A 27,761-nucleotide genomic window follows, 5' to 3' on the forward strand; every position below is an offset into this window, starting at 1 on the left:
AGCATCCCCACCTCCATTAGGCTTGCCCCCTCGATAGATGCTCAAAACCCACTTCTACCTACTAGCCTTTCCCGTTCACTGACTCATGCCCCGTTTTCCTGTGTGCTTGCCTGTGTGCCCTCCCATAAAACGGAGTGTGATTGTTGTCAATATGTATCTATGTATCTACCCTCTGTACAGCACTTTGGTTGACACGTGTCATGTTAAATGTGCTATATAAATAAATCTGATTGATTGATTGACATACATGCACACCATCAATGGTTTTATATTAGTATCATGTTATTCCAAATTCTGTGTCGATGTGTCAGAATAACAATACAAGTATATTGTATTGAGTACGATCAAGCACTGAGAGATGAGTTGTCAGGTCTTTTATGCAGCAGGTGTCTCTGCCTCAGGACGCATCCAGCTTCTCCACATTGTGCTTGATTAGCCTCCAGATGACGAGGTGGAGCCACAACACATCCCATCAAAGTCAGGTTCCTCCACAATATATCTGGACTTAGATTTATTTGTTTCGCTATGAAGCGCTGGCAGAGAGCAGCATTCCACAGTCCTCTCTTAATACTAACCCCATACTTTTTGTGTGTGTGTGTGTGTGTGTGTGTGTGTGTGTGTGTTTGATGCTATCCTCTTGTTGTTGGGAGCTTCCCTTGAGGGTAGCTGTGTTGACACAAGTGGAGAAGTATGTTTCCAATAAAATATAGAGCCAGACCCTGTGTGTGTGTTGAGTAGTAGGATGCAGAGATCAGAGGGAGCAGGACATTTAGAATTGTATAGCCTGACACACACACACACACACACACACACACACACACACACACACACACACACACACACACACACACACACACACACACACACACACACACACACACACACGGCACATGCGCACACACACGCGGCCACTCACATACACACACACACATTCATACGCGCGCGCGCACACACACACACACACACACACATATACACATACACAGTGGAACACATGAACTCACATACTTTCACAGTCCTCTTTGTTTCTGTGCTTATTCTGGGCAGAAGATGCCACGCGTTGCATAACGCTAGGAACAAATACACGAGAGAGAGAGAGAGAGAGAGAGAGAGAGAGAGAGAAAGAGAAAGAAGGGAATAATCAACAGAGGGGAAACGTGAGAGAGAGAAAGAGAGAGATCAGGTCATCTGGCGGGCGGCAGCTAGGTACAGTACAGGGGCTGTGCCTCCGAGGATCACGGGTAGAGAACCAAAGGTTCAGGGTCAACTTCAGTCAAACAGCTCTCTCTCGCTCACACAGCTACCACATTCACATGTCCCAACAATGTTGTGGTCTGACTAGATCAGGTCCCCAGGAGAATGGTTATTTAATAGTGGTCCATGCGGGCATTCCAGGGGGTCCCCAGGAGAATGGTTCTTTAATAGTGGCCCCTGAGGGTGTTCCAGGGGGTCCCCAGGAGAATGGTTCTTTAACACATTCGGCGCCAGACCTGAGATATCCCGGGTAACCCTCTTAACATGCAAGGGCCCACATGTGGGCCCTTTTTAGGACGATTTGCCCACCGGCACTTTGGCAACCACTAGTGGCTCGGGTGTGCATATTTTGTAATACAATATATATATATATATATATATATATATATATATATATATATATATATCGATTTGAAGGCTTATTTGTTGCCTGTCGATAGCCTTTTCACATGACAAAATACGTTCAGCGGTTCTCGAGTTACATGCCGGTATTTGAGGCTTGTGCAAAGTACATGGTATTGCGCAAAATACCACTCCCGACTCTTGGGGCTCTAGTTCCGTCAATCATTTGGCGATCTCGAAAATGATTGTGGAGGGTTGTAGCCAATGAGTGTGGCTTTCCAATGATACCCCACGTGGGGATGTATGAACCAGGGATCTAGGTGAAAAACTAACGAGTGAAAACAGGAAGAGAAAAACAGCAGAATGAATTGAAGTCTATGAGAAAACTGAGTTTTTCATTGTACACAGTTTACCAGAATCACTCCTAATCACTCATTTCTGAATGGATCTTTATGAAATTTGGACATGTACTACACAAGGCTTCAGGCTATGGATCTCGGTTGTTTATTAAGCCATACCACCTTCTGGGGAAATACTACCTCTGGACTACTAACTATTACAGTAGTAATAGTATTACAGACTATACACTACACGACCAAGGTACCCATGTACATGTCAAAATACTTCCCAAAGGTCAGTGAATACCACGATCACAACACCAGAGGGAGCTCCACAAATCATGTTAAACCCAGATTCGGCTCAAACAAGGGACTAAACACGTTTCGCAATTATGCCACATCAATGTGGAACGCCCTACCCAAAGCTGTAAAGGAATGTGAATCACTACCCACTTTCAAAAACACTCTCAAAGAACACCTACGGGAGACTGTAATTCGAAATTGGCCCCCACAAATGTCCCAACCCAGTTGTACAGTAAATGACCAAGTATGGCTTTGTCAGTATTCCAATGTACAGTGTACAGTGTCAAAACGCCAGCGCTTATAGCAGAATTCACTTGGCGCCCTATAACTCAGCTTTTCAGGAATTATCCCGGATCACTCCTAAACTATACAATATTCACCACAGGATAACGAGCAAACGTATACATGACATTTTTTTCTCTTTTTTGCATGTTCAACGGAAGAAAGTCACTGTCAAATTACCAGTATTGTCTCTATAGTTATAATATAGAATATAAATATAGCTCTCCAAACATAGTGACGCACAGTGAAAGTAGGCTATGGAAACCTGGCGTGTTAGCTACAAGGATAAGGCCAATGGCTGGCGCCCAATGTGTTAACACTTTGAGTGCCAGCGACGAGATTTCTCGTTAGTTCATGCCAACCGTTGAGTGCCAGCGACGAGAGATCTCGTCTTTTTCTCGTTTTTTATTATCGATTTCCATAAATCTTTCATCAATCTAGTCTCCGTTACCAGTGGGGATCTGTCTGAACTTTAACAGGGAAAATACCGCCCCCTATCGTCTCTCCGGATGGTACTGCACCCCTTTGGATTGGATTGAATGAAACGCATGGAGAAAAAAAAGTCCTGCTTCCACATTTTACTTGTCAGACAAGTAACCGGAGACGATCCAAGTAATCACCCACCACCAGAACAGCGGAGAATGTGTGTTTCCAGTACCCAGCGTTGGATCAATAATCTCGATATTTGGAATGGCGATCAGGAATTGGAATAATCTTTTTGGAGAACATCTGATCTGAGGTAAGGAATCTATTTTACCAGTCTTTGGATAATCAGAGCTATTTCACCTATATATCAGCGTGTGCCATATGTGTGTATGTGTGTGTCTGTGTGCGATCAGGAAATAAGAGAATCGATTTTTCAGCCCGCTTCTATAGCGTGCATAAGTACACATATACTATCGATAATCTAGCGTTTATTTGAAAACGATTCATAAATAGGCCGAAAAATTACGTGTTTTGTGTATTCCAGTGTATTCCAGTAAAGGGTGTTTATCACAGAATCTTTATTTTCTTCTGGAACTTTCAAAAAACGAGCGTTTTTCAAAATAGTATAAAACAGAAATTAACCGATAAAAAAAAAAAAAAATCCGTTGCGACAATGTTGACTGCAAACAAGTAATTGATAAGCGACGGCCATATTAGACACATAGCCATAATTTAAGATATAGTTTATGCGTTCGCAAATATGAGAGCTCTGTCATTGAAGTGGGTGGTGGCACGCAACGGGGTTCCGGGGCGCGTGTAGCTTTATGCCAAGCAAGCAGTGCAAAAATTTACCGTAGTGGCATGCAGTAATGCGCCTTTCATTTTCCGCCGCCCAGCGCCCAGGTCGTGCGGAAATAGGCTGTCTATTGCCATTCTCTTTGACAAACTCTAACCTTAACCAGCTCCTTAACAACGCCTAAACTTAACCGTTCTAACCTTAACCAACTCCGAAACAATGCCTAACCTTAACCTTAACCTTAACCATGCCTAACCTTAACCATAGAAATTATATTGCCATTCTCTTTGACAAACTCTAACCTTAACCAGCTCCTTAACAGCGCCTAAACTTAACCGTTCTAACCTTAACCAACTCCGAAACAATGCCTAACCTTAACCTTAACCTTAACCATGCCTAACCTTAACCGGCGAAAGAATACACGTTAAAAAAAAATCACGTTAAAAAATATTTTCGATGGGATTCGAACTCGCCAGCAAACAAGCCATAGGATCCACAGCCATGTGTCCTTGCCAATTGAGCTATTGCTAGATACTGAATAAGGGGCGGTGACTTATATATATTGAGCTCCGCTCGTGTCGGATCTCATGCGCATGCGCGGGCACCTCGCGCGAGCACGCCGGCGCACGCACGCACCTGAGCGAGCACGCCGCCGCCGGTGCACGCACGGTAGCATTTGTCTGAAAAGAAGGGCGCTTTACCGCACTAGCGTGCGGTGACGAATGCGGAAGCATTTTTGCACTGCTTGCTTGGCATTAACGTACAGGCTTCCGGGGCACCGGAACTGTGGCACTGAAAGTGTTAATAGAGGTCCCTGAGGCCGTTCCAGGGGGTCCCCAGGAGAATGGTTAATAATAATAATAATAATAATAATAATAATAATAATAATAATAATAATAATAATAATAATAATAATAATAATAATATTTTTTTTTATAATTATTAATAATAATATAAAATACAGAATAAAAATAAAATAAAAATAGAACATAGTTAAAAACATTGTATAAACAGAACGTGTAAGACAACAGCACAAGAAAAAATTTAATCACAAGAAAAAAAGAAAAAGCTAGCAATCAAAGGCCTTTTGAAATAGATAGGTTTTCAGGCCTGCTTTAAAAGAGTCCAGGCTCTGTGGTGCCCTCAGCTGGATGGGGAGGCTGTTCCACAGGCCTGGTGCAGCCGAGCAGAAGGCTCGGTCACCCATGGTGCAGAGCCGGGTACTGGGGACCCGAAGGAGCAGGCTACCTGCAGATCTGAGGGTACGGGTGGATGATTGTGGAGTGATGAGTTCCTGTAGGTAGAGGGGTGCGTGTCCGTTTATAAAGTTATGGGTGAGCAGCAGGATTTTGTAGTTGATCCGGGATGAGACGGGAGCCAGTGTAGTGAGTGGAGGATGGGGGTTATGTGATCATGTTTACGGACTCTCATCAGGATCCTGGCAGCGCTGTTTTGGATGTATTGCAGCTTCAGGTCCCCAGGAGTGGTCCCTGAGGGCGTTCCAGGGGATCCCCAGGAGAATGGTTCTTTAATAGTGGTCCCTGAGGGCATTCCAGGGGATCCCCAGGAGAATGGTTCTTTAAAAGTGGTCCCTGGGGGCATTCCAGGGGATCCCCAGGAGAATGGGGAATCGTTTAATGTCACTCTCTCATTAATAGAGTTTATTTCCTCAACTACACTCAAAATCAGTAGTATAATATGACTTCCAAACAGGCCCTCAAAATATAATGAATGAAAAAGATCGGAAGCCACTAGAGGCAAAGATAAATCACAATGTATTATTTGCTTAGGGGCGCTATCATTCAATAAAGCATATGAGGTGCAACAAGGAACACAATAAGACTATATACGTGCAGCAATGGCAAGACGTCTGAAGCTCTTCCTCAGACAGCACAGGCCTGAGGCATCTGCTATTGAATGATATTGAATGGTAGCAACTATGGAATTCCAGAAGTAATCATTTAACAACAAAACTCTTATGTCCATGGTCTAATGTGTAGTGGCCCTGACACAAACAAGGTTGAGAACCTGTGCAGTACTACAAACAACATAGGAGTTATTTAGCAGCATCATTACAGTACTGTGGACAACATAGGAGTTATTTAGCAGCATCATTACAGTACTACAAACAACATAGGAGTTATTTAGCAGCATCATTATAGTACTATGAACAACATAGGAGTTATTTAGCAGCACCTCTGTATCTGTGGACAACATAGGAGTTATTTAGCAGCATCATTACAGTACTACAAACAACATAGGAGTTATTTAGCAGCATCATTACAGTACTATGAACAACATAGGAGTTATTTAGCAGCACCTCTGTATCTGTGGACAACATAGGAGTTATTTAGCAGCATCATTACAGTACTACAAACAACATAGGAGTTATTTAGCAGCATCATTACAGTACTACAAACAACATAGGAGTTATTTAGCAGCATCATTACAGTACTATGAACAACATAGGAGTTATTTAGCAGCACCTCTGTATCTGTGGACAACATACTGTAGGAGTTATTTAGCAGCATCATTACAGTACTATGAATAACATAGGGGTTATTTAGCAGCATCATTACAGTACTATGAACAACATAGGAGTTATTTAGCAGCATCATTACAGTACTGTAAACAACAGGAGTTATTTAACAGCAGCTTTGTAGTACTGTGAACAACACAAGTGTTATTTAGCAGAGCCTTGGGCGAACTTATAAATGTCAGTGTTATTACTTTTGCCTCAAAATGTCTTAGGCCTCATGACCCACCTTAAGATAAACCCTCTAACTCGCTCTGAACACGGGAACCACTGCCTTTGATCTAAGGGTCTTGTGTTTGTGTGTTCGTCTCTTTCTCTCTTTCATTCTCTCTCTTCAGGCGATATCACACCTCTTAGATAAGTGCCTCTCCTTTCTCTCAGTTCTTCCTCATGATCTCTGATCCTAAGGCCTCTGTGGTGATAGTCAGGAACTACCTTGGGCCAATGTTCCCAACAAGAGAACGTACAGTGAACTGTTAATTTCATTAAAACTATGACAAAAAAATGTCCATGACGAAGACAAGACTAAATACTGTACTAAATAAAAATGCCACTTTGGTAACAAAAACTATGACGACATGTATTATCATTTTCGTTAACTAATAAGAATGAAATGATAATGTCTAAGACACAAAGCAAACCTGCATGCACTCACTTTGTAAAATCTGCACATCCATGCATTGCATGCTTATGACCAGGTTGATCTAATGAGCTGTCGTCCAAGCTTTTTAGACAAAAAACGATTGAGATATAGAAGAAATTGTTCTCCATTAGAGAGCTCTACTCTACTCTACCATTAACATGCTAACAAGTGTTGTCCACAAGCAGGACAGATGATGTCATGTATAGATCTAAAGCCAGTGTTTCCTTTATATGCATTCAGCAGCGGCGCTGCGCCTATTGAACTAGAATATTAAAAAAAAATTATTAACTCACTAGAGGCCAAACCCGAGATAGTCCGTGTTAACTCTGGGCGCCAAACCTGAGAAAATCCGGGTTTTAAACCATATTTATTTTATTAGCGATATCCATTCATTTTTCATCCATCCAGCCTGACGTTATCATTGGGAATGGGTCTGAGATCGCAAAGGGCAAATACCGCCCCCTATCGTCTCCCGGATGGTATTGCACATCATTGGATTGGATTGGTTGGGACTGTGCAGCAAAAAGAAATTGTCCGGTCCAGGTTTTACTTCTCGGGGATGCAGCTGGATACCATTGCATTGACTGTGGGGACTGGGAGCAGCGTGGATCTATGTGTTTTTGGATATAACGTTGGATCAATAAACACAATCAATATTTGGAATGACGATCAGGAATTGGATTAATCTTTTTCTCGTTCACATAACTGGATTTGTTTATTGATGGAGCTTTGAAAGCTACATGGGTACAGTCTATTGCTCCAATGATGTTGGGTAACCTGGCGTAAAAACCTCTCTTGGCCTCGGCCTGCTGTTATTATTATATGGATATAGTGTATGTAGTTGGGGGTTGGTGAAATTACCACATCCAACACTGCGTTTTGTTCCACGCTCCAATTTGGGTCCCAAATTGCGGTACAAATCAAGGAGAATGTGTCTCGGGTAGTGGACTCTACTTTTCTTTTTATCCACTTTTTCTCCCATTTTTCTATTTTTCTCCCATCCCAATTTTCATATCGTCCAATTCAACCCTCCCCTGTCTTCGAACGTTGTTTCTTGCCTCCCACAAGCCGGCTGCAATGTGGACTAAGTCATACAATAGCACGAGTCCCCTCCGATACTCGAGGTAACAGCCGTTGCATCTTTTCACCTGCGCGGCTCGATCTTTCAGCGTCGGGGTCTGGGCTTTGGAGGGGCCCCGCCCCCGTCGCTTCTTGATTCTACTGCGCAGGCGCACCAACCGACCTGTAGGAGTCGCTGTCCACAACGCCCGATCCCCACCCTTCAGTTTCCCTCCCCGTAATACGGCCAATGTGTATTACTGTGGACGACCAGCTAAACTGAAAGCAATGTGGAGAGCGGGGCTTGAACAGGAGGCATCCTGTTCGAGCCTAGTCTCCAGCATTCATTGCGAGCGCCTTGCCCACTGCGCCACGTAGCCGCCCGGTAGCGGACTCTACTTAATATTATTATGTTCTCTCTCTGCAAATAGACTGCTCTATATCTCTGTAAACATCTGAGCGCACAACGCGAGAAGTATTCCTATAATAACGCTATGAACCAGGCTGAATTCATTCGGAAATACCTATTCCAAATGCTATTTATAGGGTTTGACAATAATTACACTAATGTCGCTATTTTACAATTAACTATAATGAATTACGGGTCATACAGAACACGTCAGTGTTGAAACTAATGCATGAAACTGATGAAAGCATATTCCGTCCGTCTGCAGTCTTCATATTCTACTGCTGGGCGCCAGGTATGCACGGTCTGAGCTGTGCGTAGATATACACACAATCTCAAGCACACGTTCAAGTTGATAAGTCCCACACTTTGCTTAAAAATGATCTTACGCACATATCTGTGCGTACGCACCATTGATAAATGAGGGCCCTGGAGCTTTTCTTTCAAAAGCCCAGGAAAATTAAATGCTCTAAGGCAGAATGTAGCCTATGCCACTGAGACTTCTTAGGTGTAACGTGCTGTTGTAGTGTTATGATTTGTGTAAATCATCTATATGTTCAATACAAATAGTGTACAAGTGTTGAGGCATGTCATTAATCTTGACATTTACTTTGATTACAACTACACTGCAAAAAGAATGTATCATATCAAGTGAACATATCTTGTATTTGGTACAATAAGTCTATATTGAGTAGAATTACCTTGAATTATCTTATCCCACTGGCAGATAATTAAGCTTTTTTCTGATTTGTCAATTTAATCTTGTTTTAAGAAAACAAGATTAACATTTTCTTAAAACAAGATTAAATTGACAAATCAAGAAAAAAATAAGCAAAATTATCTGTGGAATAAGATAATTCAAGATAATTCTACTCAATATTGGACTTATTGTACCAAATACAAGATATTTTCACTTGATAAGATTTCTTTTTGCAGTGTACAAATATGCAGCTACCTGGGCCTCCAGAGCACTTCTAGTGTCAGCGGACTGGACACACCAAAAACATCCTAGCAAATTCACACGCACATGACTCCCATGAACATGAACATGAATAACCTATCTCGAACAATTCTAAGGTAGTTTTAAGTTATTTCTCCGGCAGCGTGCGGTAATATGGATTCCGGCGGCACGTGCGCACGCACAAATATGGATTCCGGCAGAGTGCACGGAGCACAGCGCCGCTGTTGAATATTTTTTCCGGGGATAACACTGAAAGCTGATTTGAAACTATCATATTCTTTGCTCCATAGAGGGAGGTAGTTATTTCAGACTTGTGTTTTTCCAGCTACTCGCAGCATAATATGAATGTGAATATGTGAATATATTCATATAATATATGAATATATTATATCAGAATCAATATCAGAATGACTTATTCACCTGGTACAATGAATGCATAATGGTTGTACTCTGTGAACTCTGTGTACTCTGCATCGAACATTGTACATATGTCTATACTGAACACTGTGACCTCTATTTTTACTTCTATTTTACATGCTATACTATTTTATTTCATACTTATCTTGTCTAACACAGTCTCTGGAGCGAAACAGTAAGAAGCATTTTGTATAAAAGTATTCTGTACTTCTGTATGACAACTATTAAAGAAACTTGAAACTTGAAATGTGCAGACACACCAGCAGTAGGGATGGGTACCTTTCACATTTGAACCGATACGGTACCGGTACCTGTGAATCGATACCGGTACCCAACGGTACCTTTTTTCGGTACTTTAGTCTCAAAAAAATGTATTTACCTACCTCAGTCGTAAAAAAAAAATCCAAACTTCAAATAACTACAATTTCGACCGTTTTCGGCTTGCCATTGCTACGACTGCTTTGTTGTTGAATCAAGTCAAATCCTAGGTAAGCATATATTGTGCGTGTGAACGTTGACATGAAAATTATTTAATTATTATTATTATTATTTTATTGTATCACACTTGAATCGATACTCTGTAGTACCGACGTGTTTCGGTTCGGTACCTTAAAAGTACCGAATTCGGTACCCATCCCTAACCAGCAGTGACATAGTTACACTGATTCCTAATTAGCACCTAGCTATTCAGACGGGAACATGGAAATGGCATGGGCCCTGAAAAGGTCCAGTGAATGGGCCCCTCCCCAAACCTGCGTAACTCGCATCACATATTAAACATGTGTTTATCACTGCCCTCCATGGGCCCCACCTTGCAGCTGGGCCCCAGGGGGGGGGGGGGGGTGGGCTGGCTATATTACCAACTCTTTAATCTTCTATAAGTCAGAACACAGCCTAAAACCTGCAGGCAGGGCCACCCTGATGATTCCACAAACTAGATTCGAAGGCGAAAAGTGATGGAGCATTTTCCATCATGGCTTCTGAACCGATGATCAACCTGCCTGAGGTGCCTTGGTACTAAATCATTTCAACCTTTTAAATCTTGTCACAATAGTTCCTTTTGTAATGACTCTTGGACTTTGTTATTAATTATTGCTGGTTGTTTTACCTAATGTATTTTGCTTTCAATCCCCTCGTGTTACATTGGAAGTACTTTGTTAAAGTTTTTGAAAAGCCACCATACAAATGGAGTTAATTACGATGATCATGATCTTTTTTCTTTTCTTTTTTCTTACTGAATCACAAGGACATACAGGACCTCACATAGACTATGTTGCAAGACAGAATAATTGAGCAAGATAAAAAATGTGTCAAGTTCAATAACTTCTCCTCCCGGTCTTCTCCTTCTCCTCTCCTCTCCTCCTTGTCTTCTCTTCCTCTCTCTCTTTCTTCCTCCTGCTCCCTCTCCAGGCATTTAAATCTCTCGGTGCGTCCGAAACAGTTGCCGGCGTTGGTGCGCAGCGGTGTGCCTGAGGCTCTGCGTGGGGAGGTGTGGCAGCTCCTGGCCGGTTGTCATAACAATGATCACCAAGTGGATGAATACCGCACACTCATCACCAAGGTAAGACCAGCATTCTCAACCCTTCTAACCCGATGTGAACAGGGCCACCGTGTCTCTATGGATGGTTACCTCTGCTTACCATTTACATCTGGATATAATTTTCCTTGTTTCACTTTACCAATTATTTTACCAATCAGTTGCCCACTTCACTTCAACACCTATTGCACACCTGGCCATCCTTGTTGGAAGGATCTCTTATTGAAGTGCCATTCTGAGGTTTCTTCCCAATTTTTCCTATTTCTCTATTCAGAATCTCTACTCTACTGTGCTCTGCTCTACTTGACTCTAACCTACTGTACTCTATTTGAAGCTAAAAACATCCACTTAAACCTCATTGTCATTGTGATATTTCTCTAATCTCTTTGATCTTGAAGCACTTCAGTTGATTCTATTGACATGTCCCTTGGGTTATGACTAGTGACTACAGCATGTACTGTATTGTTGCTGGTGAACCTTTATGTAACTTTCTATAATCCCCCCCATTATGTAAACTCAGAGGAGATATATTTAGGCATACAGTTTTGACTCATCTTATCTTGGGTTAATCATGTTTCCTTTTCTCTGGAACTTCTATTCACAGTATATATGATATATTAGATATGGACGATAACGTTACATAATCATATTGTACTCCAGGGTACTGGGAGCAAGGTTATTATAGTAAACAGAGCTTGTAATGTTATATTTACCAGTCTGGGAAGCCTGCTGTAATCTACATTATTTGCATTCTGTTACAGGTTACCACTGGTTGCTAAGGGTTGCTACTGGTTACTATGGGTTTCTACTGGTTACTATGGGTTGCTACAGGTTACTACGGGTTGCTACAGGTTACTACAGGTTGCTACGGGTTACTACGGGTTGCTACTGGTTACAGGTTGCTACAGGTTACTACGGGTTGCAGTGATCCTCTGCATAATGGCAGCTTGTCCCAGACATCTGACGTCTTCGTCCCATGCCACATGGTGGTGGACCACCTGGGCAAAAACACTGTTTATTTGTCACCATCATCTTAACTCAATCAGCGCCAGATCCGAAGATAGTCGGGTTAACTCGCCAACCGCTCAGCGCCATACCCGAGTATAGTCGGGTTTTCATCGTTATTTCTTTTATTCAATATTTGTATTAATTTCTCTCACACGGACCTCGGGGTTACCATAGGGAATCACTCTGAGATCGCTAGAGTGCAATACCGGTCGCATCCTGCCAGGTGGCAGTATCGCCCACCCTTCTAAACCTTTTTTTCACACCCGGTGTTACGCTTAATTCACTCCGGGTGCAGTTTTTTTGGTCAGGCGAGTCCAGCGGTTCACTCGATCACATTGAAACGCGTCCAATGCCTCCGATGCATGTGTTGTGGTGGATTATGTTGGCGACACGATGGACACCAATACTGGAAATCGCGATCAGACAATTGGAATATTCTTTTTGGGATACCTCCTAGTGAAGGTAAGGACTATATGACATCAATCCTGCTTTGATCCAACCATGATTTCACATCGATCGCAACGACCATGTGTAACGTACTCCAAAACGTATGCTGTTGGTGACGATCAAAGCATCAAAAAACGACCCCCCCCCCCCCCTTTCATGCATTCATGATGAAACATAATACCTATTATATACATTTGATTTGGAAATAGTAGCGTGTCCAGGCGAGCAACGCCAACGCTTTTAGTAAAATTCACGTATAGCTCCATAGCACTGTTTTCTGGAATTAGCCTGGATCATTCTGAAACTATACTTATATTCACCACGGTATAACATGCAAACGTATACATGAACAAATTTATTCTTTTTCATATGTTGAACGATGGATAGTTGATGTCAAATGAGCCATAGTATTGTATCCATAGTTATAATATGGAATATAGATATAGCCCTGCAAACATCCCCACGCATCCCTATCTCTTAGAGCGGTGGCGCAGTAGGAATAAAGATGGGCTAGACCTGTGGCGCTGAAAGAGTTAACAACATCATGTAGGCCTGGCATGTGTGCATGCTTGTGTGTGTGTTTGTGTGTGTGAGCATGAGCATGCACTTAAGAATATGTGTGTACTGTATGTGTATTTGTAAACTTGTGTGTTTACAAATATGACATGTGAAATAATGTCTTTCAGGTTGTCTGAGGTTACCAAATTGCAGTGTTGCATTGTGTGTGTGCCTGTACATTAGGGTTGGGCGATTCATTTGAATTCATAATTTTTTTTTGTCACCTACAGTATTATTTTACAAAAACTGATGTTTGGTGAAAGTTAGATTTGCACTTTATTAAATTCATTCTTGTTTGATGATCAAGAGGCACCTTGTATTTTGTTTAAAGTGAAGTTTGGTGAAAAAGCAAGTTATTGCACTATTAATCCCAATAGGTATATTCATCTTTGTTTGATCAAGAGTAAACTTATATATATATTATTATAAAAAAAATTAAGTGAAGATTGGTGAAAGTTAGGTTTGCGCTTCAATCCCAATAGCGAAATTCATCTTGGTTTGATAATCTTTTTGTGTCAAATAAAAACAACGCTTATTTGAATGATTTCCTTGGCGTTTCTAGTTTTTAAGAGAAAAAAATCGATTAAAATCGTAAATTGGATGTTTACATTTTACATTGGATGTGGTGTGAAAAAATCTGAGATTTAATTTTTAGGCCATATTGCCCAGCCCTACTGTACATTTATACATACTGAATGTGTATAGGTGTGTGTGTGTGTGTTAGTCTCTGTGTGTATTTGTCAGGGGTGGGAATCACCCGAGGTCCTGAGGCCCCTGTGCCTCAAATAGATCCGCTATCAACTCTATCTTTAATCTTTCAAAATGTTCAGTTGCTATCGCTATTTGCTCTATCTTTAATTTTTCAAAATGTACAGTTGCTATTGCATGCACTCATCTGTGTTTCACCACACACATGAGTGCATGCTTACCAACTGTCCGTCTGCAACACTACTATCACCAACATCTAAGAAGGGAGATCCCCCCTTGAATGGCCCTTCTAAGGTTTCTCTCCTCCACACCGCCTGTGGAGCTTTTTTCCCTACTGTTAGGTTTTAGTGAGTTTTTCCTTACCTTCGCGTGGGGTATGTCTGGGAGTGCTTGCATTCTTTCATTTATTTGCATTCATCTAAAAAATGTTTGGACCCTATTGTGTTCTTGTTCTGTTCTTGACTTATTGTTATGTTGTCTTCTTGACTTGTTTAAAGAAGACCTGTACGGCCCATGGGGACATTAACGTGTGTTGTCGGGCCCTATAAATAAATTTGATTTGATTTGATTTGATATGATATCACGATATGACTGATGTATTGCGATTGTGCGATATTGTGATTTATCTGTTTTATTTATCCAGTCATTTGTATTGCAACTAAATGGGATTTTCAAGCAGAATCTTTTTAATCTTTTTTTGAAGATCGATACTTGGCGTCCGTGTATTGATACAATATTACCATGCAAAATATCACAATACTATGCCGTATTGATCCCCCCACCCCTAGTATGTGTATATGTGTGTGTGTTAGTGCGCCTGAGGTGACTTTGTCCTGCTGTGGTTGGTTATAGCCCTCCTGCGTTGGGCACAGTGTGAGAGTTTTTCCTGGCTACAGTCTTGTCCACTGTCCTTATGTAAAGACAACATCCCCAGGCAGGAGGCTGGATCCCAGGTGGAGACAAGATGTTACCCTGTTCCTTCTCTCTCTTTCTCTCTCTCTCTATGCCCTCACCCCTGTGTTCTTGCTCCCGTTCTCTCCCGTTCTCTCCTTTTGCTTCCTACCTCCATCCTTCCTTCCAGCCCTCCTTCCATCTCTACCTCCCATGTCTCCATCCCTCCTTCCATCTCTCTCTCTCATTGACTTAAACTCTTAAGCCCGGAGCCCTATTTTCTGAAAATCCGCCTAAAATACATACCTAAGTAAATGGAATATTGCTCCACTTCTACAAGGTACATTTGCATGTTCTTGGTATCTAGGGACATCTATGGACCTCAGTGAATGTATTCCCAGTGTCAGAAATATTGTGTCTATTACTAGGCTTGCTTAAATTGTGATGAAACAAAGGAGAATATGAATTATGATTTTTCTTTGCATCTTTGACAGTGAATAACACCATGCTAAAAATTACCAGACATGAGAAACTGCCACAGATCACATGTACAAAAAAATCTAAGGACATTAATGAATGGAAGATGATTAAACAGAAGGTTTTGTAGATACAGTACTGAATTCTCCCATCCGGACCAATGCAATTTGAAATATTATTATAGAATATAGAATAGCAGGCTTATAAATGACCTTATTATAGCCAATTCGCACATTTATGTATTGTGCCAAAGCTTATCTTTCAAATGCCCAAGTTCAATTTGGATTTAGTATCACCAGGCGTGCATAAGAACAGATAATGAAATCTACTGTATGTACAGTAGGTTTATTATTCTGGCCAGAGTGCCGCCATTTTTAAACTAATTTCAAATCTGATTGTTTACATGCTAAAAATAGGGAAGAGAAACTAACTGCGCTCCAATGTATGTCAATAACATTAAGTTGTGTGGTTTATTATCCTGAGTAATAAGAGATATTAAAAAAATTCATACAGAAGTAATTTGCTTGAAGCCCCATAGAGGCCTTTGGGAAGTGTCGTTCTAAAAAATTCCAACGCTCATTGGAAGCTCTCGATGTTCGAAATTCCCATTGGTACATTTTTCAAAATGGCTGACTTTCACAATCAAAACAGCACAAAAACTAATACTAAAATCGCACTAATAACACTTTAACCTATTGGTAAACGAACGTATTGATGGTAATATACATTATAACTGCTGTTGTGACATGGTTATGATGTTTATACTTGAATACGTTTGAGAAAAAAAACGATACTTTTGTCAGACAGTCTGGAGAGGTTGATTTATGACGTGATGTCATTTGCGGTCCGCAGACGGACCGCGCGGGCGGAAGAGGTTAATCTCTTTTCCTCATTCATACTGTACTTTGCTCTCCCTCTTTTGTCTCCATCCCTCCATCCTCTCATCCATATCTTCTCTCCTCTACCACCCCCCTCCATCCCTTCTTCTCTCCTCTCCTCTACCTCCTCCTCTCAACCTTTCCCTTCCCACACTCCTCTTCTTTCCTTTGCTCTCCCCTCACTAACTTCCTTCTCCCTCATCTCTCTCTCCCTCTGCTCCTCTTAAGTTCCACATTCTCTCACTACAGTTTGTTGTTTATTTATTTATCCAGGAAGGTGATACAAGATCTCTTCTACCAGGGATTGCTTTATTACCATGTACCTGTAGTCCTGTGTAAACTGAGGTTTTGTATCCAACTGATAAGCAGCGTTTCCGCTAAATGCTGCGGTATTTGCAGGGTCCCACCACAAATAAAAGATCAGCCCACCACAAATAGATTTCCCAAACTGATATCCTAACACATTACTTACTGTAACATTAAATGATGTTTCTTGGCTCGCATGCATACAGTCTTTTCTACTGCTCCACTATGTATAGTTCCAGCTCTTGAAGATGTCTCTCTGAGACAAGATTTACATTTTATTTAGTCTTCTATAAGCACCGGCCTGGAGCCTGAGGGGGAGGCGGGGAGGAGCTTGTCCTGGTGGTCGAGTAGGTCTGCAAGGCTCCACACTGACACTCTCTCAATAGAAACATGTACTGTATGAATGAATGAATGAATGAACACTTTATTTAACAGATTGCAGAATGGGTACAATACAGTACGGCTCAATACACACAATTGTTAAGGGGATGCAGACCAGAGAAAGACGTTTGTCTTGTTTACGAAATGTTTATGAAATGTCAATTCATATTGACATTTATGACATACTCAACATACATGACATTTATGGCATAGGGACATACAGGTATTTAGTACTGATACATTTGTGACATATACAGTATTCAAATATACAGTACTGTTACCCATAGATCCTGACAGAGTATATACATATGATGGGGAGGGGACTGTACATTAGGAGGGGGTGGGTGGGTGGGAGAGAAATATACATACGGTGGTGAGGAGACAGTACATTTGGAGGGGGTGGGTGGGTGGGAGAGAAATATACATACGGCGGGGAGAGAATATATACATGCGGTGGGGAGGAGACTGTCTATTAGGAGGGGGTGGGGGTGGGGGGTTTGGACATTTACGGTGTACCAGAACAGACCATCATTTTAGGGACATGATCTGTGAAAATAATTGCGCATGCCACTATTATCTCCAAGAGGGCCTTCGACTCCAGTATGGGTAGTGGTATGGGTAGTGGTATAGGTAGTGGTATGGGTAGTGGTACCTAGGGCTGGGCGATATGGCCTAAATATGATATCACGATATTTTCTGACCTTTCGGCGATACACGATACGCATCACAATGTTTTTATTTTTTCCCCCAAACAATTCATTATGAGGCTTACCCAGACAGTATTTGAGTTTGCAAGCTAACATTAAAGACAAAATAAAATACCCATGCATTTAGCATTTTTATATTATATATTAGATTTAGATTATTGGATTATTAGATTATATATTGCATATATTTAGCAATGAGATATTATATGATTTAGATATGAAATATGATGAATTGAAAATGGGGGACCCTGATGTAAACAAGACGAAAGTCTTTCTCTGGTCTGCATCCTCCAGTCCACTGTTGATTGTTGTTGTATTGAGCTGTACTGTATTGTACCTATGCTGCAATCTGTTAATAACGTTTATATTCATTCAGTCGGCAAACAGAATCATTTTGATTGACAGTCGCGTCTGCCAATTACGTCACATCGCTTGCACCCGCCCTGCTGTTCTTAGCACCAATCGGCAAGCGCGTATTAATTTTTTACTTCCGCTATTGGAGAGCTCAATGAAAACAACAATGGCAGCGGTAGCTCGCCGCGGCCGACGTTTAGCTTTTAGCTCTGCAGAATGACTAAACGACTGGAGGCATAATGATTTTACTGCAACGGATGTTATAATAAAAGCCTTTCCATACATCTGTCTGATTGAAAACGTTATTAACAGACCGCAGAATGGGCACAACGGAGTCAGCACGGGCTGAGATATGAACGGCTAATGCTTGCTATATCTAGGTCGACCTCGGTCGTTGCTATGTAAATACGCTGATGTTATTGAAAGTGTAACTATATAACGTCAATGCCACAAAACGAATGCCTTTGTTATCATAAGTAGTAACTTTTGATGCAGTAGTGTGTGTGTGGGGCGGCGGCGGCGCTGTTCAAAAGTTTCAACGTGTGGACCAGATTGACGCGACACAAGCCTCTTGGGCAAAACATCACGATGTCCACGATACGTTTAAAAAGTGTATCGTTAATGAACTGTACCCGATATTTATATAATATCGTCATATCGCCCAGCCCTAGTGGTACCGGTAGTGGTAGTGGTATGGGTAGCGGTATGGGTAGTGGTATCGGTAGTGGTATGGGTAGTGGTAATGGTACCGGTAGTGGTATGGGTAGTGGTATGGGTAGCGGTATGGGTAGTGGTATCGGTAGTGGTATCGGTAGTGGTATCGGTAGTGTTATGGGTAGTGGTATAGGGGTAGTGGTATGGGTAGTGGTATGGGTAGCGGTATGGGTAGCGGTATCGGTAGTGGTATCGGTAGTGTTATGGGTAGTGGTATAGGTAGTGGTATAGGTAGTGTTATGGGTAGTGGTATAGGTAGTGGTATCGGTAGTGTTATAGGTAGTGGTATAGGTAGTGTTATGGGTAGTGGTATAGGTAGTGGTATGGGTAGTGGTACCGGTAGTGGTAGTGGTATGGGTAGTGGTACCGGTAGTGGTATGGGTAGTGGTATGGGTAGTGGTAGTGGTATGGGTAGCGGTATGGGTAGCGGTATGGGTAGCGGTATGGGTAGTGGTATCGGTAGTGGTATGGGTAGTGGTATCTGTAGTGGTATGGGTAGTGGTATGGGTAGTGGTATGGGTGCATCCCTAGTAGGGGTGTAACTGTACGTGTATTCGTCCCGCGAATTTACGGTACGGTACGTGCAGCATACGACGAATACGCCCCACAGCGCACACACGCGAGTCGCACATGCAGGCACTCGCGAGGTCCGTGCGAGAACAGCGCGCGTGGCCGGGCACACCGAGTCAGACTTCAGAGCGGCGAAAGTGCACGGAGAAAGGCATATACATTGGAACAGCTGCAGTGTCATTACAATTTTACAGTTTTCTTTCGTTTTCTTGTTCGCCCAATAACGTTAACCAAATGAAACCAATGGAAAGACACACACACGCGTCGCCGACACACACACACACACACACACACACACGCCAACAAACACATCAACATTCTCCCCCGCCGGACTTACAGGCACAGCTCATCAAATAAAAAAAATAAAAAAATACTTTTCCGGACAGATCATCTGAGCTCCTCTCCAGTTGAACTGTCTGCTACTGTGTTTAAATCCAAATAATCCTCTGCCATTGTTGTAATATGTCATCTGGTCTCTAGTATTCAGTGTCGTCGTGAAGTTAAATTCTCTCTAGAAGTGAAACTGAAACTTATCAAGGATAAATTGTTAAAGGGGCAGTAGGCAAGTGGATGCCTGAACACAGAATGACACCAGTATCATTGACTACCACGGCAAGCCTATAGAAAATGTATCTATTTAATAATTATAATTATAATAATTATCATAAATATGATATAAATGTAAAAAAAAGTTAAATAAAATTTATATTAATAATAATTATTATACTTTTTTTTCCCTATTGTACCGAACTCGTACCGAACCGTGACCCCAATACCGAGGTACGTACCGAACCGTGGCTTCTGTGTACCGTTGCACCCCTAATCCCTAGTCATTACAGGTTGAATCCAGTCCAGAGTTGTAACTTCAGAATCAGAGGTTAGTTGGTGGTCGGTTCTCGCTTGTTGTTGTTGTTGTTACTGAATGAATTGTTATCTTCTAATGTGCCTTGCTGTCCCCTCTGTGCATACCATCCCCATGGCTCACAGCTTGTCCTTGCCTCTGTCTGTGTGTGTGTATTTGTCTTTGTACTTGTATGCACATTATGTCCTAGCAGTGCTGTTGTGCCCCCTGTCCCTTCTGTGCCCCCTGTCCCTTCTGTATTCAGTATGTCTGTGTTTGTGTGTATGTATGTATGTGCGTATGTGTGTGTGTGTCTGTGTGTGTGTGTGTGTCTGTGTGTGTGTGACTGTGTGTGTGTCTGTGTGTGTGTCTGTCTTATTGCCCTACTGCCCTCTCAGACTCCCGGGGGCCTCGCCGAGGGGCCATTCTATACCAGATACTGGAAGTGTTGACCATGACTGACATGAATGTGGAGTAATTAACATTCAACCAGTAATCAATCTAGTACTTTGGCCTCGTCTGGGTTGGCGTGAACATTCTGCACTAGCTTCAATTATGAATGAATTATGGAGAGAGGAAGATAGCCAGCCAGACAGACAGACAGACAGACAGACAGACAGACAGACAGACAGACAGACAGACAGACAGACAGACAGACAGACAGACAGACAGACAGACAGACAGACAGACAGACAGACAGACAGACAGACAGACAGACAGACAGACAGACAGACAGACAGACAGACAGACAGACAGACAGACAGACAGACAGACAGACAGACAGACAGACAGACAGACAGACAGACAGACAGACAGACAGACAGACAGACAGACAGACAGACAGACAGAGGAATCGGTCAGTATGGAGAGAGCAGACACATGGTTGATTTTATTTTATTTTCTGTTTATTTTATACTTTTCTTTGTACTTAGCTTAGCTATGTGAAGCACTTTGGTTGACAAGCGTCATGTTTAAACGTGCTATACAAATAAATTTGATTGATTGATTGATTGATTGATGGTTTATTGTCCTCTGAGAGGAAGATATTTTGCACAGCCATTGTTGTAATGTATCATGATCATACCAAGGCTCAGTGGTCCCTGATGCCAGTCCGGGTGTAACTGGCCGGTACCGGGCTAGAATACGCTGAATCACTAAACTGAGAGGAGTGGAGGAGACGGATGTGATCAGATTAATGATTTGATATTAAAGGTCCCATGTTTTGCTATTCCTTTCACTATTTGGGCAATTTTACACAATTCCTGTGAGTCTATGGAACACATCTGTAAGTACTTTTTTCAAACAAATTAATTGTTTTGTATTTCTAATCAAGTACTCTAAAGCAGCATTTTTCCACTTCAAGATTTCAAGCTGTTTTGGGCTGGGCTCCGCCCATAAGCGCTTAGAGTGACAGTCACCCACACAGCGTGATACATACGAGAGAGAGAACGAGCGAGCGAGGGAGAGAGAGAGGATAGATTGCTCCGTGCGCGCGTGTGCGCTGTGTGAGCGGCTCCTCGCGATTGTGTGTAAAATGCAGGTGGAGAGAGAGGGAGAGAGAGAGGATAGATCGCTCCATGCGAGCGTGTGTGTGTGCGCTGTGTGAGCGGCTCCTCGCGATTGTGTGTAAAATGCAGGTGGAGAGAGAGAGGGAGGGAGAGAGAGAGAGAGAGGGAGAGAGAGTCAGGTACAGGGAGACCGCTTCCGCATTATTCCCACTGCTCCGTTGTTGAGCGAATTGTTGATTGTGGGCGGTGATTACAACCAGATCAGCGCCTTGCTACGTAGGATAGCGAGTCAATTCTGAATGGCTTGGTTCAGTGGGGGAGGTTCTTGTCTGAGCTGAACTGAAGAAACTGGAGTAGCTAGAGATTTCACATCAAATCAGTGTTGGTACAACCCCACACTGCTAGAAAACAATGCTAAACACTGGAAAAGGCAATTTATAAGACAGGGGACCTTCAACAACATAAACAATAGATGTTTGTCTGGACGTCCTCTGCCTCTGTACCTCTGGGCCGTCCTGCTACCCATTATTTTTGTATGTGCACACATGTCTTTACTCAAGTTCTGTGTATAATTGGGTGGTTTATAGACCTGTTAATAATACATTTTTGTAGTTTGTTTCTATTCAATTATAAAGAATTGGTGAATTGTGGAGATGTGGAGCCGTCGACTTGCTGTGTCTTCAATTCAGCTTGGAACTACAGTACCTACATGCCATCAAGCCATGCTTACTGTATATAACGTCATATTCCAATCACAGTCCACAGGGCCGGTTCCTATGTAAAATCCCCCCATCGTATTGGTCAACAATGTCTGAATGTCCCTGCATGACAGTCTGGTGATGACTTTGAAGTTCATTTTCTTACAAAATGCTGCTGCTCTGCTGGCCATTTCCTTGTCTTAACACTTTGAACATGTGTACATTTTAACACTGGTGAACATGCCAGCACCCACTTCAATGATAGCTTTGTGAACGCATAATCTCTGTCTTAAATTATGGCTATGTGTCTAATCTGCTCGTTGTTTATCAATGACTTGTTTGCAGTCAACATTGTCGAAACGGATTGTTTTTCGGCCTATTTATGAATCGTTTTCAAATAAACGCTAGATTATCGATAGTATATGTGTACTTATGCACGCTATAGAAGCGGGCTGAAATATCGATTCTCTCATTTCCTGATCAGCGGCACACACAGACACACACACACACACACATATGGGACACGTTGATATATCTGTGAAAAAAGCTCTGATTATCCCAAGATTGGTAAAATAGATTCTTTACCTCAGATCAGATGTTATCCAAAAAGATTATTCCAATTCCTGATCGCCATTCCAAATATCGATCGTGTTTATTGATTCAGCGTTGGGTGCTGGAAATACATAATCCACGCATTTCTGAGGGCCGGCGATCACTTGGTCTCTTCAGTTGGCTTGACGGAAAAGTAAAATGAGGAAACTGGCCCCCCATCCCTTCATCAGTCTAAAGTAATGGGGTGCAGTTACACAGGGAGAGACGATAGGGGGCGGTATCTTCCCAATTGAGCTCAGAGAGACTCTGCAACACTAGCGTGAGGCTCGATTGATGAAATATGAATTCAAATCGCCAATAAAAATAAATACGACAAACAAACGGTATTGCCGTTGGCGGCACTCAACTGGCGGCATGAACTAACGACAAAACGCGTCGCTGGTATCCAAAGTGTTAATAGTGATTATTTTTTAATGATCAGCTCTTGGATATTTTGGTTAATGGTGCAATTATATAGAGCTTTTATTAGTGGTGTACGATATATCGGCCGCCGATATAATATCGGCCGATATGGTCCTTTTGTTACACATCGGTATCGGGCCGATATAACATTTTTTTTTCTTCTTTTTTTGGTCTTAACACATTCACAGCCATTGGAATTCCCCAGATAGCTATAGCTAGGCCAGCTTTCCATTACACACTTTCACTGTGCGTTACGTTGTTTGTAGAGCTAAATCTATATTTTATATTATAGCTATGGATACAATATCATGGTCACTTGACAGTAAGAACCTTCCGTTCAAGATGCAAAAAAGAAATAATTTTTCCATCCATACGTTCCCGTTTTATACCGTGGTGAATATGAGTGTTATTTCGGAATGATCGGGGCTAATTCCTGTGAGGTACACGCTACAATAAAAAAATCAAATGCATATGATACGTATTATATTTCATCATGAATGCATGAAAGGGGGGGGTCGTTTCTGATTAATTGATTGCCAATAACGACATTCGTTATTACCACAACATACGCTGATCAGGGGGATGGCTATGAAATCCTTGCACGATCAAGCTGAAATTGACGTTAAATTGTCCTTACCTGTGGCCAGTGGGATTCCAAAAAGAATATTCCAATTATTTTATTGCCATCTGGTAGATCATATGTCCATTTGGCCCACAACATAACCCACCACAGCATAATGAATCGGGGGTCCCGAAAACTATTCAATGCGATCGGGTGAAGCCCTAGATTCAGGTTAGTAGAAAAGGGCGCCCGGAGCGTTTTCAGTGTGGCACCCGGTCTGGAACAGGGGTTACTGGATTCTTGATGCAACGCAACTAGCAGGATCTGGCCGGTACTGCACCTTCGGAGTCCCAATATGCCTTTTCCAGGCAAAATACAGCTCCCTGACATTGAATATTGAAAGTATATACGTTTTTGGCCGTCAACCGCTGGCTCCCAATAACCTATATATACGTGGTTGGCCAGGAATGTGTTAAATTGTTTAAAAATATCAGTAATTTCTGAAAATAAATTACAAAAGTAAAAAAATATGCGTTTTGGAAAATAGCTCTTTATTTGATTATCATAAAAAAGTGTTTTCTATACAGAGATATCGACATCGGTAAATATCGGTATCGGCCAGAACAGCAATATCGGTTATCGGTATCGGCCACAATTTTCACATCGGTGCATCACTAGCTTTTATCCAAAGCGCTTTACAATTATATTCCTCACATTCACCCATTCACACACACATTCAGGCACTGATGGCGAAGGCAACCATGCAAGGTGCCAACCTGCTCATCAGGAGCAATTAGGAGTTAAGCGTCTTGCTCAAGGACACTTCGACACGCTGCCCGGGAGGAGCGGGACCCAAACCGGAAACCTTTCGATTACCAGACGACCACTCTACCTCCTGAGTCACTTAACGTTAACGTTGGCGTAAAATATATATGTGCCCTAGATCAACACATGAGGGCACGCAAAAAACCAACAAACAAAAAAACATGTGTAACAGTGTTCTGCTCTTACACAAAGTGCATTGTCTGTGAGACACCACTAGGGGCAGAATAGCTAAAACCGGTAACTGTAATCTGTACCAGTTATTGTAGAAGCACATTGGTCAAATTATAGATACTTTTCACAACCTAGGTGGTTACTTTTTGGATTAGACCAGTCATTCGTAACCTGTTTTTGTGTCAAGGCCATGGACTACAGGGTTTACCGTCTGGGACCTTCATCTGAGAATATCTCTGTTGTTAGATGTGATTTAGTCCAGAATTCCATAGCTGTCTTTACTGTAGTTGAGGAGAGAACAGTAGAGGGAGGAGTGAAACATATGACCAGAATAGTCACTCTATACTCATACTCATATATATTCTCTCACTTCTACTGAACAAAGTAGGAAAACTATGAACTCATAATTGGGGACTCCCAGGAACACCCTCAAGGATCCTTTGGGGCCCCCACACCCCATGTTGAGAACCACTAGATCAGACCATTACATTAGCTTGGCCTGTGTCCCTCACTGCTCTCTGTGTAAAAGAGTTTGACTTTGTCAAACAAAGTACTGTGTGGTAGGGCTGCACGATTTTGGGAAATAATCTAATTGCGATTTTTCTGACAGATATTGCGATTGCGATTAAATTTGCGATTATAATATATATATTTTTAGCAGCCCCACAGAGGTTTATTGTAAAATGCGACACCGAGCCTGAAAATGTTTATTTTTACCTGGGAATCGATACCGGTACCCAACGGTACCTTTTTTTCTGTACTTTACTCTCCCTCTCTGAAGTCTAAACTTCACAACACACAATCTAAAACCCCTTACCTCCCCCTCCCAAACCGATCTTGTATCTCAATGGGACTTCCTTGTTAAATAAATAAAATAAAATAAAAATAAAAGAGATTTCTTTTGCGTAAATTTTTTTTTGTGATTGGATAATTGCATCATTCCAAATCGCGATTTCGATTTAAAATCGATTAATCGTTCAGCCCTACTGTGTGGCGTGTTACAGATAATTTGTCTTTTACCTAATTCATTCTTCTGCATGTTTTACCCAAACACACACACACACACAGATACACAACACACACACACGCACACGCACATGCACACACACACACACACACACACGCACACACACACGCACACGCACACACGTGGAAAGACATGGAATAATGTGCTTCGTAGTGAGATCAGGAGCTGACACTCATCTTTTCAGGTCTATTTAGAATGCTTCAACCTTGCTTGTGTTCTTGTGTGTGCCTGCCTGCTTGCAATTTTTTTTAAACTTTGGTTCGATATGTTCCCTATATCATTGATTTGTTCCTAGTCTGTGGTTCTGGTGCAGGTTTGAGCCCTTAAATGTTAAATTTTTTTAGATACTTTGTTATGAAAACAACACCAACTAACTCTAAGCATTTTTTTTGTGGGGAAAGAGGATACATGCTAATGTTTTCTTCTTATGTTCTGTGGCAGTGGAGGTTACTGTTCCTGCGATGGCGTTCCTCTCCACCACTGAGAAACTAGGTCTGGACGTCTGTGTGCTTTGTCTTGTGCCATGTCTTCATAATCTAGAAATAATGTAGAAAGAAACGTCTATTCTGTTTCACCATTGTGAGTGACTCCAAATAAGTCTTTGTGTGTGTGACCCCTGTTCTATTTCTGGTCCCAGTGCATTGTTAGCAGGTGGCTACCGCCTGCTTACAGTAAAGAGACCGTCCGTGCGAGAAGAATGCACGTTCACGGTCGATAATAATGTCAGTAGGATTTCATTGGAATGTTGAACAGACACAATGGTGACGAGTCATGTTTGCCGTCTGGAAGCCTCGACTGCTCAGAAGCTGTTTAAACAGGTTCAAATGTTAGACCTGCTGTCTTTTCACAGTACGATATCTTTGAACAATGACGCTGTATTCTGGGACGGTTGTCCTTCCAGGCACTAAAGGACCCATCCTTAATTTTCTAACTGGCAGCCGGACGCATTCCTTTTCCTAATTCATTTTCACTGCAGTGGATTTCCACCGGTCCAACAATAGATTTGTTAAAGCCATTGAATCGCAGGAAATAATTTGAAGTGTGTCTGGGAAGGAGTGGACGTGCCCTAAAATGCTCAATGGGATTTTGATCCCGTAATGCCATCCCATACACACACACACACACACACACATATTTCCAGGATGGAAATCCCATCACACAATGTAAGCTTTCAGATGAAGAAGCTTGAAACCCTCACCCTGTTTTCTATTGATTACGTTTATTGGTAGAATCCTTTCTCAATACAATCCACGCTGTTCCTTCCTACTGGCTCCGAATAGTTAGCCGCAAACCAAGGTAAAGTCAATGGGGTCAGGCACCTGTCTGTCAAAACTGACTGAAGATAATTGAAATCTACAAACAATGCAACAGGAAATCGGCTATATTCTTCGCTGTTTCCAAGCAAGACATCAAACGTTCCACTGAAACTGTCTATATGGCCAGTCAGCCAGTTGTCTAAGGTTGCACGTTTGCATGTTTGTGTGTGTGTGTGTGTGTGTGTGTGTGTGTGTCTGTGTGTATGTGTGTGAAGGAGTTTGCGTGTCTGTCTGTCTTTCTCTGTTTGAATGTGTGTGTGTGTGTGTTTTCAATTCCTGCACCAAATCAAATCCAATATAATGGTACGCTATTCTTGCCTAAAGCTTAAATTATAACCCCTACCTTTCTGTCTTGTGTCATTTCAAATTGGACGTCTGTCGCCTAAATTGCTAGTAGTGTTGCATGAAATGTTTAGTAATGTGGACAGGAGAGACCAGGAGCTGTTAGTAATGTAGACAGGAGAGAGACCAGGAGCTGTTAGTAATGTAGACAGGAGAGA

At 42.0% G+C, this 27,761-nt stretch overlaps 1 protein-coding gene across 1 annotated transcript in view; it reads left to right on the forward strand.

Moving 5' to 3' along the window:
• rabgap1 (RAB GTPase activating protein 1) overlaps positions 1-27,761 on the forward strand; it is a 461,466-nt gene that overhangs the window by 178,178 nt on the left and 255,527 nt on the right. The window contains exon 14 of the mRNA XM_084325096.1: positions 11,174-11,324. Coding sequence (XP_084181222.1) covers positions 11,174-11,324 — 151 coding nt within the window. The remainder of the gene's footprint in view (positions 1-11,173; positions 11,325-27,761) is intronic.

This window comes from Notolepis coatsorum, assembly GCF_963971535.1.
Source record: "Notolepis coatsorum genome assembly, chromosome: 11".
Lineage (NCBI taxonomy): Eukaryota > Metazoa > Chordata > Actinopteri > Aulopiformes > Paralepididae > Notolepis > Notolepis coatsorum.